Source organism: Rhinopithecus roxellana, chromosome 14, assembly GCF_007565055.1.
Source record: "Rhinopithecus roxellana isolate Shanxi Qingling chromosome 14, ASM756505v1, whole genome shotgun sequence".
Lineage (NCBI taxonomy): Eukaryota > Metazoa > Chordata > Mammalia > Primates > Cercopithecidae > Rhinopithecus > Rhinopithecus roxellana.
Window position 1 is genome coordinate 134,667,466 of NC_044562.1, and position 20,293 is coordinate 134,687,758.

Genomic DNA, 20,293 nt, shown 5'->3' on the forward strand with positions numbered 1-20,293 from the left:
CTAAAAGACACATCAATCTATTCCAATGTGTAAAATGTATTTGAATTCTGATTCAAACTCTAAAAATAAATATGGCATGAGATAATTTGAAGATGTTAATAAATTATAATTTCTAAGACATTGTGGTTATGTTTTTTTAAAGAACGCTTATCTTTTGCAGGTATATTTTGAAATATTTATTGATGAAATATCTGGGATTTTCTTCAAAATAATACTAGGAGTCAGGGAAAGATACGGATGAAACAGGATTGGCTAGGGTTTGATCATCGTTGCAGCTGGGTGTTGAAGGTCTATTTTACCAGTCGGTCTGCCTTTGTGTATGTTTGAAATTTACCGTAACAGAAAATGTAAAACAAACTACAAGAAAGTGGGCGTCAAGAGTGATCCCTGTCAGGTGAAGCCCCGCCCACTGGCTCCGGCGGCTCCGCCCCGTCCGGCTTCTCTCCCGCGCTCCGCTCTTGCAGGGTTCCAGTGCGTGGTGTTTCCAACTTTCTCACGTCCCCCTCGGAAATCCATTCGCATCCCATGCCATAAGTCGCGCTGTCAGTTCTTGGCCAGGCCCTGCAAACTGCTGCGAGCTCCCAGGAGTCACCCGCCGCCTCTGGTGCTGGCCCGCAGCCGCCCGGCTCCCCCGCCCTGGGGCGTTTGGTCGCGCCCGGCCGCCAGCCCTGGGAGCGCGTCCGCGTCGTCATGGCGACGCTCCGAGCGTGCGCCGGCGCCTGCAGAATCCGGCCCGGGAACCACCTCCAGGGTAAGCGGCCTGGGACCTGGGGCCGGGGTGGCCCGGGGTCAGCCGCTGGGGCGCCGCAGCCTAGCTGCTGAGGTGACCGAGCCCCAGGCGGTGTCCAGCCGCAAGTCGGCCGTAGCTTGGGTCCGAGGAGAGGTCGGGCCCAGAGGGTGACAGGAGGATGGCAGCGGGGCGGTGCACGGGCCTGGGGCGACCCTGACACTTAGCAGGAGTGGAATGAAAGGTCGCGGAGGGGAGGAGGTACTTGGCGGGGGTGAGAGGGCCTGCCCGGAAGAGGATGGGGCGAGGGGACGGGGGTGCGGCGGTGAGACCCCCGGAGCCAGGCCTACCGGGGCGGTGGGCTAGCCGGCGTGTGGGCGGCGTGGAGACTGCCTGGCTTCTGGGCCTGCCTGAAGCACAGGGGATGTGAGGCTACAGGAGGAGACGGGCTGCAGGGTGAGTCTAGGGCGGGCGTTGAAGGGCTGGAGGGAAGGGAAGCAGGTGAGAAGAGGGCCATGCAGCCGTCAGTGATGCTATGAGAGGTGGTGCGAGGGAAGGGGAGAACTTCTTTCTGAAAGTGATTGTTAAGCGCCTCCTTCCATAGATTCACTGCGTGTCCCTTGATGCTGTCCGTCTCGGGAGTCTGAAGCTATGAGTCTTCTCCAGAAAAAACAAAACCAAAAAAACACATAAAGATCCACACTATTTAACATTCCATCCCAGAGGCTTCACCGGCCAGCTCCATGGCTTGCACAAGGGCCCCAAGTTAAGAGATTTAGTTGTGGAATATATAAAGGAATGTGAGATTTGTAAAATGTTCTTAAAGGGCTATAAATTATTAACACCAAATTAGTAGTAGAAGCAGTGATTGCTAAAGAATGTTAAAGTGTGTTGGGATCACTGTGAACTTCATGAAGAAAATGGAACTTAAAATGAGTGTGATAAGGGAAGGCAAGTCGGACACAGGGTTTGCCATGAACTGAGATCCACAGAGCTGGAATGCACCCATGTCTGGCACCTGGCTGGCCGTAGGTTTCACCCCCTCCTCCTCACCCCCTCCTCCTCACCCCCTCCTCCTCACTCCCTCCTCACCCCCTCCTCCTCACCCCCTCCTCCTCACCCCCTCCTCCTCACTCCCTCCTCATCACCCCCCTCCTCATCACCCTGTTAGCAGAGGGATGGAGGAGGGTAACTCTGAAATGCCAGTGTCCTGTAAACAGTGCCTTCAAGTGTTAAAGACTTCCATAGTCACATACTCTAAGAAACTCATTTGGAGAAATCTCTGAAAGAAAAGTCTTACTTAACTGTCTACATCAATATTTTCCAAATTTGTTTGGCCGAGAGCCTTTATTTTTCCCTTCTCCGGCTCCTGCAATGAGCTCAAGAAGCATCTCAGAAGTACATTTCAAGAAAAGCTCCTGGGGAGAATCAAGGACCACGGAAGGGTTTGGAGCAATGGCATGACATTGGGTTGCAATGGGTTATGTAAGAAGATTAATGGGACAGCCATGTGTGGGAATGGAATGGCCCGCAGAGAGGAGAGCCAGGGAGGGCATGAACCACAGTAAACCACACAGAGACGAGGTACATTTATCAAAGAAAGAGAAAAAAATGTGCATGGTTTCTCATGGATGATTATACTGCTGCTCTTTCCTCCCCAGGACATGACCTTTGGCTCTAAAAAGAAGACTCCATTTTTCATGAGAAAATGGCAGTGGTGAAAACCTCCAGCAGAGGACTAAAGAATGCTAAAGAACCCTTTAATAATGCATCGCCCCAGCTCTTGAAGGACCTAGTGGAGGAGCCGAAGAAAAGAAAAGAAGTACCTAATCACCTCCTGGAATCAAGTAAGTGGCTAGAAGACAGATTTGCTTTACAACTCACATCTTCACAGGCGAGCCAAAGTCCAGAAAGCACAATGGGATTTTTAGTGCAGATTTATCTATATCATTTTATAGGCTTATATGAATTTTTATTACTAAGAACAGTCATTCTTTTTATATCCATCTGCTTAACTGATAGATTTTTGTGGAGTCTGTAAATTAATCAAGTTCTGTTGCTTCCACTTCTTCTAATGTCTTTCCTATCTGCTCCCCCTATCTTGCGTCTCACGTTCAGTGGGCCACTGGGACTCCTCCCCCACCACATTCTCCTCCTGTCAGTTTGCTTTCTAAAAAACTGGCTGGCTCTTATCCCTAATCTGCTCAAACTCCCAACAGTCCCCCTTTGCATACAGAATAAAGTCAGAATTCCTTTGCTTGGCCCCCTTCACTGTCTAATCTGAACCTGTCCACCCAGCACCATCCCCATCGCCATGCCCCACTCATTTCTAGCTCTGGCTACATGAGGTTCCTTCCTGCCCTTCAGACCACATGCATTTTAGACCTTTTTGCCTTTTCATGTGCATATCCTGTAGCCTGGAAAGCCTGAGAAATCCTATAGCAATTACGGAAAAGGATAATCATTTTGCCTATATTCTTTCCATTCAGTCCACACAACAATACATCATGAGGTAGGATCTCTTTACATTTTACTCTTGGAGAAGGTGAAACTCAAAGAGACCACATGATTTCCCCAACATGGCATACCTAGTAAGTAGAGAGCTGGCGTTCAGCCACCAGAGCCCTGGGTCTAGCTCTTAACATGCTTGGTTACCCACCACTCATCTTTCAAAGCCCATGTCAAATGTGGGGACATAATACTGTATTTGGATATGGTTCTGTTGTCACTGTAGAACTTGTCAAGTGAAAATTGATATACTTGACCATTTCTAGGCATTAGAAGAAAAATGCCAGTTTTATATCTACTTTGTGGCTCTAAAATAAAATTTTTCAACATTAAAAACATTATAGAATAGGCTGGGTGTGGTGGCTCACTCCTGTAATCCCAGCACTTTGGGAGGCCAAGGTGGTCGGATTATTTGAGGTTAGGAGTTTGAGACCAACCTGAACAACATGGTGAAACCCCAACTCTACTAAAATACAAAAATTAGCTGGGTGTGGTGGCAGGCACCTGTGATCTCAGCTACTTGGGAGGCTGAGGCAGGACAGTCACTTGAACCCAGGAGGCAGAGGTTGCAGTGAGCCAAGATCGCTCCACTGCCCTCCAGTCTGGGTGACAGAGTGAGACTCCCTCCCTCTCAAAAAAAGATAATCAATAAATAAAAATAAATAAATTTTTAAAATTACAGAATATGGTAATTTCAGTGCTTAAAAATGACCAAATAATAACCTACGGAGATCATCAGTTCCCCTACCACACCAGCCTCAACCCATTCTAGCTGTTCAGTTTGACCCAAGTGGATGACAGTGACAGCTCACCTGGTGAGAAGAAAAAAAAACACCAAATATTTCACACCCACTTCAGATGTACCCTAGAATTATGATGATCAAAGGGATGGGGTGAGGGTGTCTGTGCTTCACAAGATTTGGATGCAGTCAAAGTCAAATGCTATCATTTGTAAGAAGGTGGACGGTACATTCATGAGGAAGGCAGATTACTGGTTAGAATCCGACAGACCTGGGCTTGATTTTTGGTTTGTTTGTTTGTTTGTTTTATGTTCTTTTGAGACAGAGTGTTGTTTTATTGTCCAGGCTGGAGAGCAATGGTACAATCACAGCTCACTGCAGCCTCGATCTTCTGGGCTCAAGTGATCCTCGCACCTCAGCCTCCCATGTAGCTGGGATCACAAGCGCACACTACCACACCCAGCTAATTTTAAAATTTTCTGTAGAGAGATGGTCTCACTGTGTTGCCCAGGCTGGTCCCAAACTCCTGGGCTCAAGCACTCTTCCTGTCTCAGCCTCCCAAAATGCTGGGATTACAGGTGTGAGCCACCATGCCTAGCTTTGATTTTTGATTACCAGCTGTAGGCAAGTTTCTTAACCTTGTTAAGTCTTACCTCCTTCATCTGTAAAGTAGAAATAATACCTACCTCAAAGGGCTGGGGTGAGGATTATAAACAAATGTATGCATACCACTGCCTGGCACAAAGCACATACATAGAGTGGGTTCTCAGTACCTTCTCCACACGTTTGCTGCTGCCTAAAGAGCTGGGAAAATTTTTGTAGACCTCAACACTTCTGTGAGCTCAGCCATTTAAAAGGGACATTCACATGACACCAAAAGCAGTTTGAGACTTACCATTCCGAGTGCTAACTTTTCAGAGCTTTAAGTTTTAATATTACTCTACATCACATTGTAATTCTAATCAGAGGAAATCAAATAAAAGTTAAATACATAGTAATAAAATTAAGTGTGTGGTATTTGAATCCTTTGAGCTGGGTATTCATTACGTAATAAGTAATCTCAGTGCTAGGCAGAGCAAAGACAGGCCATGTGCTCTTTATGAGCTGGTGTTTTATGACAAAGACGTGTACAAAATGTGTGAAGAGCAAATTCTTTCACTAGGTAACAATCTGCCTGAATTTGTATTGTAATGATAATATCTCCCAACTGATGTTTAAAAATAGAGAGGGAGAAGGAGTTCAGTTTATTTAGAACAGATAATTAATCTTGTTGACAGCTGGATCCAATGTCTACAACTTTCATATGCTTAAAATGCCCTAAATTAAAGAAAGCTATGTTAATAAGGATCAACTTTAATATTTTCTTTGATGTCTCATGATGTGCTTATCTACATTGTTTTTATAGAGGTTTATGCAAAGCTTGTGAATAATAAGGTCATACAGGCCAGACCTGGCATAATACATTTTGGAGGCTATCAAGTAGAAAAACAGCACCAACAGATTCTGGTAGGTACTTTTTAAATGGGATAATTAATTATCATAATGAAGTGGCACAAATGTTCTGAATTTATATTATTCATTTATCTAAAGGACAGCATAATCAGCCATAGTGCAAGTGTAAATTGGGCCAGAAAGGTAGTTCTATGATGAGAAACTTTAAGGTTGCATCAGTGTCTTGGACAAGTTACTTTCCTCCTGCCAAAGGCTCCCCTTGCACTCTTTCCAAATATGTGTCATTGCTGAGTGACTCTTAGGGGCCAGGTGCTGTGCTTCGTGATTTACATGATTTAATTTAATCCTTATGCTAGCTCTGTGGAGGCTACATTATTCTTCTCATTATATATATAGGTGAGGAAACAGAGATTCCTAAAGGTTAAATAATTTATTCAAAGACACAAAGCTGCTAAGTGTCAGAGGCAGAATTTAGCTCCTGGGCTGCCTTTCTCCACATCACTCTTGCTCCAGGCCTGTAGCACCAGGAAGAGGGGTGTCCCTTTCCTACGAAGCTCCAACCAGGGCTTCCTTTTACCTGCTTGGGTCAGATGCCCATGCCTAATCAGTCACTCTGGCCAGAGAGAATTTGTCTAGGTCCAGGGAGGCAGGGGTCAGCCCCACTGAACAGGCTCCTGAAGAGACAGCTGAAGGGCTGGACTGCAAAGGAGCCAAAGCCTATAGCAACTGCAGCTTAGCACAGAGCCACACTGAGGCCCAGCCCTTTCTGGGTCCCCTTCACTGACCTGGATGTTGACTGGGGTGGGCTCTGCCTTACTTCAGGGGCCCACCTAAGCATCCTGTGCACAAATGGACCTGAACAACCTCAGTGACTTCACCATGATCCCCTAGTCATGCCTGGCAGGACTTCTCAGAACTACTCCAATTCGGCCGTAGATCCAGGCCAAACTGTCCCCATGTATTGTTGGGGAGGGGCGGAGGTGGGCGCTTTTTACATGTGCCCTCTGAGACTCTGCCTTTGTGTCTGATGGCCCTCCTCTGGCCCTGTCTCCAGCCAGCACAAGACTCCACTTTTAGATGTACAACATTCTTAGAAGCCGTGTCTTAAGGTAGATCATTTTAAGAAAGTTCTAATTATCACGTTCAATTGTTCAGAGTGAGGCAAAACACTGGAGGAAACTGACAAATAGTAAAGTTATCGGGAAGGAAATTTCTCTCAGGAAGACCCCAAAGAACAGAGGAGAACACAGTTTCCATGAATCCTTATACAATGAAGTGAGTAGCGAGAATGGGTGAGGAGGGGAACCTGTTAGGTGCCAAGTATTTCCTCTTAGGAAAAGGGCTAGGATTTGAACCTGTTATTAGGAACTTCACCCGTCAACCTCCAAGGTCACATTTCTTACAGCACAGCATCAAAGACCGAAGTTAATGATTCATTTTGAAGCCTACTGATGCTGGTTATAAGGGTTGCTGTCTATGATAGATCTAAAATAATTATGATTCATAGTTACTCATTGTTTATAAATGAAATATATGCCAAAGGCTAAGATAAAATTTTATTACTTGCTCCTTATCCTTTTCTTTCTTTTCTTACTGCTTTATTGAGTGATCATTTATCATCATAAATTTACCCATTTACAGTATATATACAATTCAATAATTTTTAGTATATTCTCAGAGTTGTGCAACCATTGCCACAATCTGAGTTGAGAATATTTTTATCACTCGAAGCAGAAACCCCACACCCACTTTCAGTCCCTCCTCATCCCCTATTCCCATCCCACTCCCACCCTAGGCAATCACTCATCCAGTTTCTGTCTATAGATTTGCCTCTTCCTGGACATTTCTTGTGAATGCAATCATCCAATACATGGTCTCTTGTGACTGACTTCTTTCACTCAGCATAGTGTTTTCCAGGCTTATCCAAGTCATAGCATGTAGCAGTACTTCATCCCCTTTTATGACTGAACAGCATTCCATTGTGTGGATAGATCACATTTGGTTTATCCACTCATCAGCTGATGGATGTTGGGTTGTTTCCACGTTGGGGCTATCATGAATGATGCTGCTATGAACATTCATGGGCTTGCTTTTGTGCACATATTTAGCATTCTCTTGGAGATATACATAGGAGGAGCATTGTTGGGTTATATGGTTTGTTAGCTTCCTGTGGCTGCCATACCACAAATTTAGGGTATTAAACAAACAACTAATAAAGTCGTTAAGACTTACTCCTGTGTTTTCTTCTAAGAGTTTTATAGTTTTAGCTTTCGTATTTAGACCTATGGTTTATTTTGAGTTAATTTTTATGTATTGTGTGAGGTAAGGGTTCAACTTCAATCTTTTGCATGTTCTACCATTATTTGTTGAAAGGACTATTCTTTCCCCTATTGAATGGTCTTGGCTCTCTTTCTGAAAATCAATTTACTGTAAATATAAGGGTTTATTTCTGAACCCTCGGTTATACTCCATTGATCTATACGCCTGCACTTATGGAAGTATCACACTTCATTACTGTAGCTTATGGTAAATTCTGAAGTCAGGTAGTGTGAGTCCTCCAGTTTTGTTCTTTTTCAAGACCATGTTGGTTATTCTGGGTTCCTTGTAATTCCAAATGAATTTTAGGATCAGCTTTTCAATTTCTGCAAGAATTCTTTTGGGATTTTGGTGGGAATTGCATTGAATCTGTAGATCAATTTGGGGAATGTTGCAACCTTAAGAATATTAAGTCACAATTCTTTTTTATGATAAATGTTTTATAATTTTTGTCACTAGCCTTAGGATATTTTCCACCTGTGTGGGTTCGGAAGATGATGGCTCACCTTCCTTAAAATAGACTTTCCTCAGAATTACATAGGCATAATTAGCTTGCTAAGAGTCCTGTAGTTTCAAGAAATATTGACATTTTTTAAATGATGGCAACTATTAGAGTTAATAATGAACTGGTAAGTTAAAAAGTTGCTATATCAAAAAAATTAACAACATAACACTTTTGGGTCACAACATAGCTTTTTAAAACTGGCCTCTTTTTTTTTTTTTTTTTTGCTTACTATAATGTTAGTGATTCCAATAGTGTTACTAAACTTAAAATTATTTTAGCCTCCTCATAATTTTAATCATATTATTGTACACTTTACTATTTATTTCTTTAATTGTTCTCTTTTTTTGCATATTACTTTGTTCTCTCTAACAAAGCTGTACTGTCTCATTGATGTTACCTTGTTTCTAATAGAGTTAAGGGTTTTCTTCTGTTTAATTCCACACAGAGTTGGTGAGAGTCCCCATTACACGCCAAACAAAGTGTTAAAGCATTATGGGAAATGCTAAGGTGAATAAAATCAAGGAGTTTTCCAAGTAGCAGAAAGTGTTTCAAAACCACCAAATAGCTCAAACATGAGACTAGGCAAGCAAGGTGGCATGAGGAAGTCAGAAGAAAATGTTCTGTAGAGAAAAGACACCATTTCACCTCTGTAGGAGGGTGTTAGAGGCATGTGGAGGAGAGGCCATTGGGAATAGCCCAAAAGCTAAGTAGGAAGTGGGGAGAAGGCATTCGGGGCCCAGAGGAAGACATGCAGGGGCTCGAGTTGAGCCAACAAATGGCCTATTTGGAGGCTGGTTTGCCTGGATGGTAGGGCTTTGGAGTGGGTAATGGAGAAGGTGGGACATGTGGGTTGGGACAAGAATATCGACGTAAGGAGTGTGCATGTGATTCAGAAAGCAGCAGGAAGTTAAGGAAGTATTTTTGAGCAGGGTTATGATGCATTTGAGGAAGATCAACTTAGTGGAATTTTAGAGGATGATGTGGTTCTTTTCTTTCATTAGCATCCCCTAGGAAAACATGAATGAGAGAAACTAAATACTAAGGAATAAGATTTTGTCAGGTAGGATTGAGCTTTGGAAGACTGCACCCATCACAATGTCTAAGATTCCTTTGTCCTCCCAAGAATCAATTTTGACTTCCTTCCTTTGTGGATGATTTCATCCCCACTTAGAATTCGTGGGGAGCAAGGGAGTGTGGTTTAGTTATTGAAAAAGGCATGAGGCCTCAGCTCGGCTTCACTCTGCTGCAGAATGGAGGCCATGTCTGTCTTTCATATTGCTGCTTCCCTGGCACCTCGTGCAGTGCCTGAGTGAAGGCACCCAACAAGCACTTGGGAGTGAAGGATGTGGAACTCACTTTATTATAAGAGTTGTGAGGTTATTAGAAGAATGGCAGAGGCTCACTAATTCCAAGGAAACACAATATAAAGTCTAGGTGGTCATATTGCTTCTATCAGACATGACATCAAACAGAAATAGATAAAAGTCAAGTGATTTCATCTTAATGACATTCTCGGAAATCTTGGAAGAGCCAGCCCCCAGTTTCCACTGGCAAATTGAAGCGGAAGCTTAAGGCAATTGCCTTGAAATTCTTGCCAAACAAGGTGGAAAATCCAACAACTGCTTTTATCTTGGTTTTGCTACAGCAAACTATGCAAATTGCCCAAGAATGCAATGACTGAATGTGTATTTAAAACCACAAATAAATTGTTCATTAACATTTCAGATCAATCCAGCTCTGGCTGAAGGATCTGAAACATTTTGCTCGCATTCATATTGAGATCAGTGTTTCCATTTACTTTAAAATTTGAAATAATGGTCCCTGGTTTTCTCAAAGCCAAGACCCCTTAAATTTGTTTTTACCTTTGTGGAGTGATTTGGTCCTGGAAATTATTAAGTAAATAATCCATCACTTTTCCTTCAAGACAACCAGTGTTGCTGTTGCCAGCCCAAAACAAACTTGTTAGCCTAAAAAGTCTTATCTTAAATAAATGAACAGTTTCTTCTGGCTTTGTCAAATAATAATATTTGTTTTTATATTACTTTACATTAGAGACCTGTTCTATTACAGCCTTAGACACCCCCAAGATCTTGCATCTCAAAATCAGGGCCATGAATCCCAGTGGCTGCTCAGAGTGTGGGGATGGGAGAATTGAAGCCACAGTATAAACATAGCACATTTTTCTAGAGCATCAATTTCACTCTTACATTTTGGAGAAATGCAATAGAGAGCAAAATATTAGAGCAAATGCATGACAAAGATGCATTTTAAAATAAAACACTTTAAAGAACTTATAAGGCTGCTTGAATTTTGTCCCCAGATCCCTCATGTTAAGTATGAACCCTCTTTGAGAAGCTGTGCCACTGAGCTTACAACTTGCAGGCTGAAGTGTTGTGTTTGAAGGTTAGCCCTGACCCACTCCAAGCCAAGACTTCACTGGAGGGCAGGTTCTGCCGTTCCCTCTAGAAGGAGGAGAATAGACTCTTCTGAGGAGACGCAGAAGGGAGCCTGAGGCAGCATGGGATTGGGGGTGAAGAGAGCTGGGAGCCCTCTTGAGGAAATTCCTGAGTAACAGCTGTTAAACCACACTTGATGTGTGGTTGATGGTTTTTGTGGGGTTTTTGTGGAGTGGGAAGCAGTTCTGAAAAACTCTAGAAGGGGCTGAATTTCACTTCGGAGTAAATATGGTGCCCTGCGGAGACAGCACCAAGGAAACGGGGACCCCTGGGCCAGCTCCCAGGGGAACAGAGATCCCAGAGGGACTGGGAGGTCTACTGACCCAAAACTGAAACACAGGGTAGGATTTTAGGCAATTTTATCTTGCCTAAGGGTAACGTTGGGTTGCTTGTGTTTTGTTATGTTTTCAAATAAACTATTTGTATTAATTTAACGTACACTTTCTAAGCACTTGATTCGTTTTCCCAAGGTTTGTTTTTCCTTCGAATGATAATTATTTTCCCCAGTTTTAGTTATAAATGGAAAGGCAGGACTGGCATTTTATCTCTGAAGGGATATTATTTATAATGATCTAAAAATAAAGCTGATCTGCTGATAAAGTATAAAAAGAAAGATAGGAAATGCAGGCTGGGCACTGAGATGCGCTGAGCCATCAGACAGTAGGATGTAGTGGAAAGAGCCCGAGCCCAGAGCTGGAGACCGGGTTCTAGGCCCAGGTCTTCCACTCACCCTGTGGCATGGACAGTTCCAGGTCACTGTGTCTTCATGAAATAAGGACGTTGCACAAAATGGCCTCTGCAGTCTTCCTGGGCTCAGACAAATCTTTAATAGGACAAAGAACATGGATGATTATTGGAAGCAATGAGTACTTGCAACCAAAAATTGAGAACTGCAAAATTAATAAAATCTTCCTGTTTTGGAAGTCAGTCTTTTGGATGTTGACTTTGTTTACTAAAGCGTAGAGAATAAGCTGTTCATTTTTTGCTGTAATTTGTCATGTTTTGTTGTTGTTTTAAGTTCATTGAAAAAGCTCATTGGCACAATGTCCCCTGAAATTGTCTTAGGCATTATTTGGTGGAAATATCCCTGCCCGCACCATCACTGTGTCTGCTGACTGCCTTCTCTGCCATCTGCCATGTGGATCACAGCTCACTGCAGCCTCAAACTCCTGGGCTCAAGTGATCCTCCCACCTCTGCCTCCTGAGTAGCTGGGATTACAGGCGTGAGCCACTGCACCCAGCTACCCAGGCCTTCATTTTCCACTAGTCTCCGTTCACTTCAGATCTCAAACAGAAGCTGAACATTTTCTTCCTGTTTCTGAGCTCTTATTAACTAAATATCTATATTTTTGTTTGAGTTTGTTGTTTCTTATTTCTCTGTTGATCCAAATGTACAATTCCAGATCAAGAATCTTTTAAAGGTGGACATGGGAAACTATAGTCAAATAATGTATCTTTTACTATCACAAATTGAATCTATGTTATTCTTTAAGAAAATCATCTAGTATTTTCTTATTGCTAATTTTTTTCTTTTTCTGTTTTGTTTTTTTTTTTTTTTTTTTTGAGACAGATTTTCGCTCTTGTCGTCCAGCCTGGAATGCAATGGCATGATCTCGGTTCACTGAAACCTCCGCCTCCTGGGTTCAAGCGATTCTCCTGCCTCAGCCTCCCTAGTAGCTGGGATTACAGGCTCCCCCCACCACGCCCAGCTAATTTTTGTATTATGGGGTTTCACCATGTTGGCCAGACTGGTCTCAAAACTCCTGACCTCAGGTGATCCACTTGCCTTGACCTCCCAGGGTGCAGGGATTACAGGTGTGAGCCACTATGCCTGACCCTCCTATTGCAAATTTTTTGTTCACTTGACAATATAGATATTATGTCATGAATTCTAGCATGCCCCCTTCATGTTCAAATGGGTAGTGGTTAGATTTGGATTTGCTCTGACACACTCAGGTTGGAGGAAAGGTAAGGTCTCTTTATTTGTCCATAGGTGCTGGCTGGATCTCCAGTCTTGGGAGTTTAGGTTCCTATCTTCCTTGGGACCATTCAGGAATACTGGAAAAATGGAGCCAACCCAGCAGCTTGGAGGACAGATCTCTGTTCTGGTCTTCTGCCCATATTGTTGCTTGTTGGAAACTGACCTAAGCCAGTGAGCTTATTGCTAATTGTCAGGCAGATATTGAGAGTCTGACCCTGACAGCATGTGGGAGTCATAGGTCCACTCCTCAGCAGCCTTGCTACCGGTGGTCTGCTGCAGCGAACAGGTCTCAGAAGACACTCTGCAACACATATGAACACTTACTAGCAAGCAGGCAGAAAGATCATTGTGTTTGTAGTCTCACAAAGTCCCAGCTATAGCTCCTGGTGGGGAGGCTTTGATGGCAGCAGATGTGACAACTGGCTGACCGAATACTTTAGTAAAGTACAGAACATGGGGCCTGGGAGGGAGTCCGGGGCCCTTGAATGTCATTCTAAAGGATATTGGTCTTTTGCGCTCACCAGATTCTCATACCCCTTTTGTTGGAGAGTGGAAATGCCTGGATAATACTTCTAGTTAATCCATAGATTCTGAGTATCCTTTCTGCTAATATAGAAGACTCTCCAGAATGAACTTAGGTGGCATAATTTAAACACTCTGGGGGCTGCCTCTGGAGTGTAGATGCTGGGTTAGGATCCTTCGGTGCTCACAAAGCACTCCTAGAGGCCGGTCGCGGTGGCTCATACCTGTAATCCCAGCACTTTGGGAGTCTGAGGCAGGTGGATCGTGATGTCAGGAGTTCGAGACCAGCCTGACCAACATGGTGAAACCCCGTCTGTCTCTACTAAAAATACAAAAATTAGCCAGACCTGGTGGTGCGCACCTGTAATCCCAGCTACTCAGGAGGCTGAGGCAGGAGAATCACTTGAACCCGGGAGGCAGAGACTTCAGCGAGCCGAGATCGCGCCACTGCACTGCAGCCTGCACAACAGAGCAAGACTCCATCTCAAAAAAAAAAATAAATAAAATAAAAGCCCTCCTAGAGTGCAGATTGCTCATTTCCTCTGAGCTTAACCACTCCCAGGGTACATATTAAAACCAGTTTATACACCCTTGTTTGTTGCAGTGTTCTTACTGAATTATTTTTAAGTAATAACAGATGACAGAACCACTTCTGCTTCCAGTTCTTCCTGGACTCCAGCTTGAGAACTTCACAGCCCTCCCCCAGTGAGAAGCGTGGAGACAGAGCTCTTTGTTAAGGTTCCAGGCCTGGGGCTGAGTGGCCCCTCTCCATCCTCAGGCGGGTCCTGTCACCCCAGGACTCTGAGTGTGATGGACTCAGCACACCTCTCCTCCCAGCCTCTCTCACAAGAGCTGCTCTCATGGGTCTGGCCCCTGGGAACTCATCCCTTCACCAAGACTGCCCATGTGCAGGGCCCCTTGGAGGCCAAGAGAGGCCTGGGAAACTTTTTGTTTGGGCTTTTAACAAGTTTTGTAAGAAAAGGAAGATACACCAAAACAGGGTCACAAAAATTGTAGTGCTTTAAGAATGTTTGCATGTAACAAATAAGAACGTTTTAAACACATGCATGACCAGACACAGTGGCTTATACCTGTAATCCCAGCACTTTCAGAGGCCAGTGTGAGAAGATCCTTGAGCCCAGGAGTTCAAGACCAGCCTGGATAACATGGTGAGACCCCATCTCTACAAAAACTAAAAATTAGCTGGGCATGATGGCGCATGCCTATAATCCCAGCTACTCAGGAGCAAAGGCAGGAGGTTTGCTTGAACCCAGGAGTCCAAGGCTTCAGTGAGCTATGATTGTGCCACTACACTGTAACCCGACCAACAGAAAGACCTTATCTCAAAAATAAAAAAATAAAAAAGCAACAACAAAAAAACCACAGGCAAACACAGGGTACCCTCATCAGGAGAGAATGTCTAAAGTCTTACTTAGAGCATTGAAGAAAGTCAGGCCTCAAGCAATGGGCCTTCCAAGCCCCTGGGACAGGCCCAGCCTCTGGCCTAGACTTCAGAAACCAAAGGTCTCTTAACCTTCCCCTGGCCCAGGCAAAGCCCAGATCCCCAGATTTCAAAGTTCTTGCGTCTCTTTCAAACAAAGGAAGGAAAAACACCTCTTTCCTCAGAGACCCAGCTGACGTATCCACCAGATGATCCTGCCTCACAGGGATGGCCTTCTCCTGTCACTTTCAGAGAATTCCCACCCTCGACTTCCTTTTCATCTGCCCAGGCATGGATTGGAGGCTGTCTTAGCCATGTTCCTTTTCCTGACTTTGTGATAGTTTCAGTGTCCTCTGGCCCCTAAACCAGTGGCATGTAATTAGAGAACCTGTAGGAGTTGGTGCCTGACTTCTTAGCTCCATTGAATCACAGGACTAAATTGAATTCAACAAAAAGCACTTGCAGTTATGTTCAGGACTGTGGGGAGGGGGCTCTAAAGGATGCTAAGTCTCGTGCTGGGGTTGGGGGAGGCTTTGGTATTGTTCCTAAGGGGGAAAGTGGGGACAAGGGGAATGTTTTATAATTCTTGAAATGGTGTGTGTTGTGTTTATTATTCTTCGAATGGTGTCTGATGTATTTCAAATCTTTTAAAAAGTTAAAAAATACAGGATATCTCCTCAAATTCTTTCAGGAACAGATGAAGTCTACATAAATGAGATGAATATGCAAATAAATAAAGCTGTGTATTTCCTCTGAATACTTCTTTTTCTCTCACAGCATCTGGTCAATGTTTCCAATGAAGACACAAGTGTTCATATTTTACCCCCGCAAACCAAATACTTTGAGATCAATTATGTAAGAAAGGTAAGTGTCATTGGTTTCCCTGTTCTCCCACGGTGTGGTTGTCTGCATCTCAGGCCTGTGGAGGGTGGGTATGTGGTGTATTGTCATCCCTGGTGCTGCTGTCTGTGCAGTCTGGGGCTTGTCCCGACAAGAGCCTACCTGTCTTCCAGGAACACCACCTGGTCCCTGGCTTGTCCCTCACGGTCACCGTTACATTTTCTCCAGATGAGTGGCGATACTATTATGACTGCATCCGCATTCACTGTAAGGTGGGTCTCTTAACATTGCTTTTTTTTTTTTTGATGGTGGGTTAAAACTTACATTCCCAAGGGTGGCGGGAAGAGAGGTGGAATGACCACTGAGAGCTTTCTTGGCCCATACCGGGTGTTCCCCGGGTCACCAGTGTGACTGGTGTGCAAGGCTTGTTGCCCAGTGACATGGCCCAAGATGGGAAAGTGTCAGGCTGCAGAGGACCTGGACAGAGTCAGGAGATGCTGTTTGCTGCAGGCTTCCCACTGCCCTGTGCCTAACGCTACATCTATCATGTGGTACTGGCAGTTGCTGAAGCCTTTTCAAATAACTTTAACATACTCCCTTAAATGCTAGGTTGAAAAACTAACAACCATCCAAGTTATGATTATAAACACCAGCCACTGGTCTATGCCTGGGATTGCCCACAGAGGCAGCCCTGGTGCAGGGATGGGGGTGGTTCCGGGAGGTGGGAGCTGTTTGAGTTCTTCTGAGCCTTTCCTAGGTCACTTAATTCATCCTTTGGCCTCCAGCCAGAGCTGCTGTCATTCCTTCTCTTAACACTGTCCCCTCTGCCCGTCCCTTTGCTCTATGGTCCACACCCAGTCTTCAGCTTGAGAAGCCCTTAGGTTAACTAAATTATTGATGTTTCAAAACGAAAACAGAAGAGTATACATTAGTAACAAATGAGTTTCTACTATTTTTCTTTTTAAGCAATGCTTTTATTTCTTACTATCTGTACAATAAGGTGACTTGCTTTGAAAGCATTTCACTTTTTCTTTCCAAAAAAGTTATAAAAATTTGCAAAGTTAACTTTTGTAACTTGATAGTGTTGTCTCTGACTCCCAGCATCATGATAGAGATGCATTTCCACAGGGGGAGGGAACGAATCTTAGACCTCTGACTCCCAGCATCATGATAGAGATGCATTTCCACAGGGGGAGGGAACGAACCTTAGACCCGACATACCCACAGTAGTATTTTAGATCAAGAAGCGCATTTCCTTAAGAATGTGGTAGACCACTTTTATTTTTTTGGAGTTTCAATTAAAAAAAATAAAAATGTCCGGGCACAGTAGCTCATGCCTGTAATCCCTGCACTTTGGGAGGCTGAGGCAGGTGGATCACCTGAGGTCAGAAGTTCAAGACCAGCCTGGCCAACATGGTGAAACCCCATCTCTACTAAAAGTACAAAAAATTAGCCAGGCCTGGTGGTGCGCACCTGTAGTCCCAGCTACTCCGGAGGCTGAGGCAGGAGAATCACTTGAACCCAGGAGGTGGAAGTTGCGGTGAGCTGAGGTCGCACCACTGCACTCCAGCACTCAAAATAAAATAAAATAAAATAAAATAAAATAAAAATAAAAACAAAACCAGAATATTGCTTTCAGATGGAATATTCTGCGCTGAACAGAAGAAGAATCCCTAGAACAGGCGTTGCATAAAATGCCAGGACACATTTCCTGTTACTACCAAATAATGCTAATAATAATACCTCACTTTTATGCAGTACTTTTGACTTTTTAATGCCATCATCTGCTTTAATGCTTAAAAATGCCTGTAAGAAAAGATGTGATTATCTCCATTTTGCAAAGAAAGAAACTATGCCTGGAGAGGCTAACAGTCCTTCTGAAGGTTCACGTCCTATGAGACAAGAAGCAGGTTTCTCTGCCCTCTTGCCGATGCATTGTTTTCTATTCTGTGCTGTCTGGATCAGATGACTCTGTGCTGGTTCTCTTTTTCTTGGGCTACTAAAGATTGTGTTTCTTCATAATTTTCTGAAATAGAAGCAGATAGATTACTGTCTTCATATCTCTCTGGGGCGTCATTATCTTTAGCGTCCTTGGATAATAGTGAACATCATTTCAATAAAGAGGACTTAAAATTTTCTACGCTTTGTTTTTGGCTAAGAAAACTCAGTATTTCTAATGTTGTAGTTAAGTGCCGAAGTTTCTTAAGGAAATATTTTTTAATGATAGAAAACGAGATAAGAAATAAAGCATCTACAAGTTTGTCTAAAAGTCGTAGTCTTCAAAATGTTAAACTTGACTTTTTCTGATTAATTTTAGGGAGATGACACTTTGCTTGTTCCTATTCATGCCTATCCAGTAACGAACTCACTGGACTTTCCTTCATTTATAAATCTGTCAAATGTTCTACTTGGTGAAAGGTGAGTTACCAAAATGTCAACAAAATGTATAGGATGTGAAAAACTAAGAGATACTCATACAAAACCTTAGACTTTTGTTTTTCCTAATGGAAGTTCATCCTTCCACCTGAAATAGACTGGACTTGTCATTGTAAAAGGCCAAAAAACAAAACAAGAAAAAAAGCAAAAACAAAAACCAAACATGAGTCAAAAGATCATAAGCAAGAAGGGGAATTTATTGGGTCAATTAACGGAAAGGTGCAGGCCAGGTGGATCTTCAGGTGCCTCTGGGTCTAGGGATTTAAATCCAGTTGCAGGAGCCTGACTCTCCCCATATCTTAGTTCCACTGTCTTGCGCTTCATTCTCAACAGGTCCCCTTCATGGGGGCAAGATAGCCTCCAGGAGCTCCAGACATTAGCCTGGGGATGGGGTGATTGGAGAGGGTGGAGAGGTCAGTGATATTCAAGCAAAACCCCAGGACTGAGGCTTATCGGACCAACCTGGATCATATACCCATCCATTAACCAATCTATTTTTGAGATGAAGGCAAAGACAACAGAATTTCACTACAGAAGCCAAGGCTCAGACTCTCCTTTTTTTGGGAAAATGGTGAATGATTCCAATATAACTTAAGGAATGTCTTGTTCTTTCAGTAAATACTAAATGTCTACTACCAGGCATAGTGTTGTCTGTCCCTAGATGGATATTGAACTGTTAGATATTGATATATAGTTGCCCTTCAATGTCCATAGAGGATTGATTGGTTCCAGGACCCCCCACAGGGTCCATGGATGCTCTAGTCCTTTACATCAAATGGCATAGGCTGGGCTTGGTGGCTCACACCTGTAATCCCAACAGTGTATGAGGATTTCTGTTTCTCCTACATTGTTGCTAACAATGGGAATTATCAGACTTCTGCATTTTTGGTGACTTTTACATTCTTAGCCCCATGCTCTTCCATTCTCTATTTATTTTCCCCAAAAAATTCTGCAAGAACTCCACCACAGTACTTCCTTCTTCCCGCTCACCAACCCTTCCTGTGTTCACTCACTCCTCCTCAGTAGGTCTGTACAGGGACCCCAAGAGTTTAAATAGGTGAATCCTTCCTTGCAGGGTCCACTCACTCTTTGAATTTTGAGAACAGATATTTCCTTTGAGTGGGCAAATATAGCAATTTTTATCAAAGTTGAAGTGGCAGGAAACAACTAACTCTGTAGTTTACTAATTCTTTTTTTTCTTCTTTTTTCCCCTCCATAAATTACTTTTTGTTTGGATCATAAGCCAGACTTATGAGTTGAGAACAATGATTTATAAAACTGGTGAAAATAATATGCCTAATAATGCAGACATCAGCCTTGGGTTCTTAAAACAAAAATCTACCAACCTCCCTAGAAGCTGTTCCCAAGCTACTTTGTATATAATACCCTTCATTTGTAACCAGAATGAAAATTTCAGCTAAACGGTTTATTTAACTGAGTTATTGTATATAATGATGTGATATTTTTAAAAAAATCTTTCAAAAGATAAGCACGCTACTCTTTTCTTCCAAACATAGGCAGCAGGCATAGCCTTCCAAGACTTCATGCCCTTAATGTAATGGCTTGTAATCAACTTTTAACTACTCAAACTGTGCTATCCTACATTCAGTCCAAAATGTGTGGTAACAGGACAGGGGGTGACTGCTGGAAAAGGCTTTCAGCTAAAGTGTTTTCTATTAATCCTAGGCTATCGTGGGGTTGAAGGTATCATTTGGATGAGTTCTTTATGCAGTGTTCATTCATTCAGTCAGTTAACAAACCTTTATTGAATGCCTGCCATGTGCCAGGTTCTGAGGATGCAGAGATGATCAAGACCTGGTACCATGACTAAATAGACAGTTTCCATGCCTAATTGAGTGTATACTGAGAAGGGATGACCCGGCTTCATTGAGGTGAGTTGAGGGCAGGAAGGATGAGGAGCTCAGGCAACACTTCCAGGAGGAGAACATGTCTGAGCTGAGTTTGGAAATTTGACTAGAAAGGAGCCAGCAAAAAGAGGGTGTGAAGTAGAAAAGAAGAGGAGGTATTCCAGGAATCATCATCTGTAGAACATTTTAAAACAATCAAGTCTACTAAAAGTGAGTCAGCTTTTGCATATTACCATGCACTGACAATTCTTAATATTGCCAATGATAAAATACTCCTCCCTGCAAGGGTGGACTTGCTGCTAGCCACTGCCTCTGATGCATGAGAAGCTATCACCTTCAATGCCAATCTGGCCTGTGGTCTCCAAGCTTGCCACTCTCATTTTTGTTGGTATCACAGCACTTTGTTTCCTGTGACACCCATCGAGCCATCCTACTCTGTGCCGACTGCGGTCCAGCGTTGCTCCTTCTCTGCCTTAGCATGAGCACCCCCCAGCCCTTACA

The 20,293-nt window shown here is 43.4% G+C and overlaps 1 protein-coding gene across 1 annotated transcript in view; it reads left to right on the top strand.

The window, feature by feature from the left end:
• The first annotated feature begins 666 nt into the window (after positions 1-666).
• CFAP221 (cilia and flagella associated protein 221) overlaps positions 667-20,293 on the top strand; it is a 131,175-nt gene continuing 111,548 nt past the window's right edge. The window contains exons 1-6 of the mRNA XM_030916565.1: positions 667-751; positions 2,389-2,574; positions 5,381-5,481; positions 15,426-15,512; positions 15,662-15,760; positions 17,806-17,906. Coding sequence (XP_030772425.1) covers positions 2,436-2,574; positions 5,381-5,481; positions 15,426-15,512; positions 15,662-15,760; positions 17,806-17,906 — 527 coding nt within the window. The 5' untranslated portion in view covers positions 667-751; positions 2,389-2,435. The remainder of the gene's footprint in view (positions 752-2,388; positions 2,575-5,380; positions 5,482-15,425; positions 15,513-15,661; positions 15,761-17,805; positions 17,907-20,293) is intronic.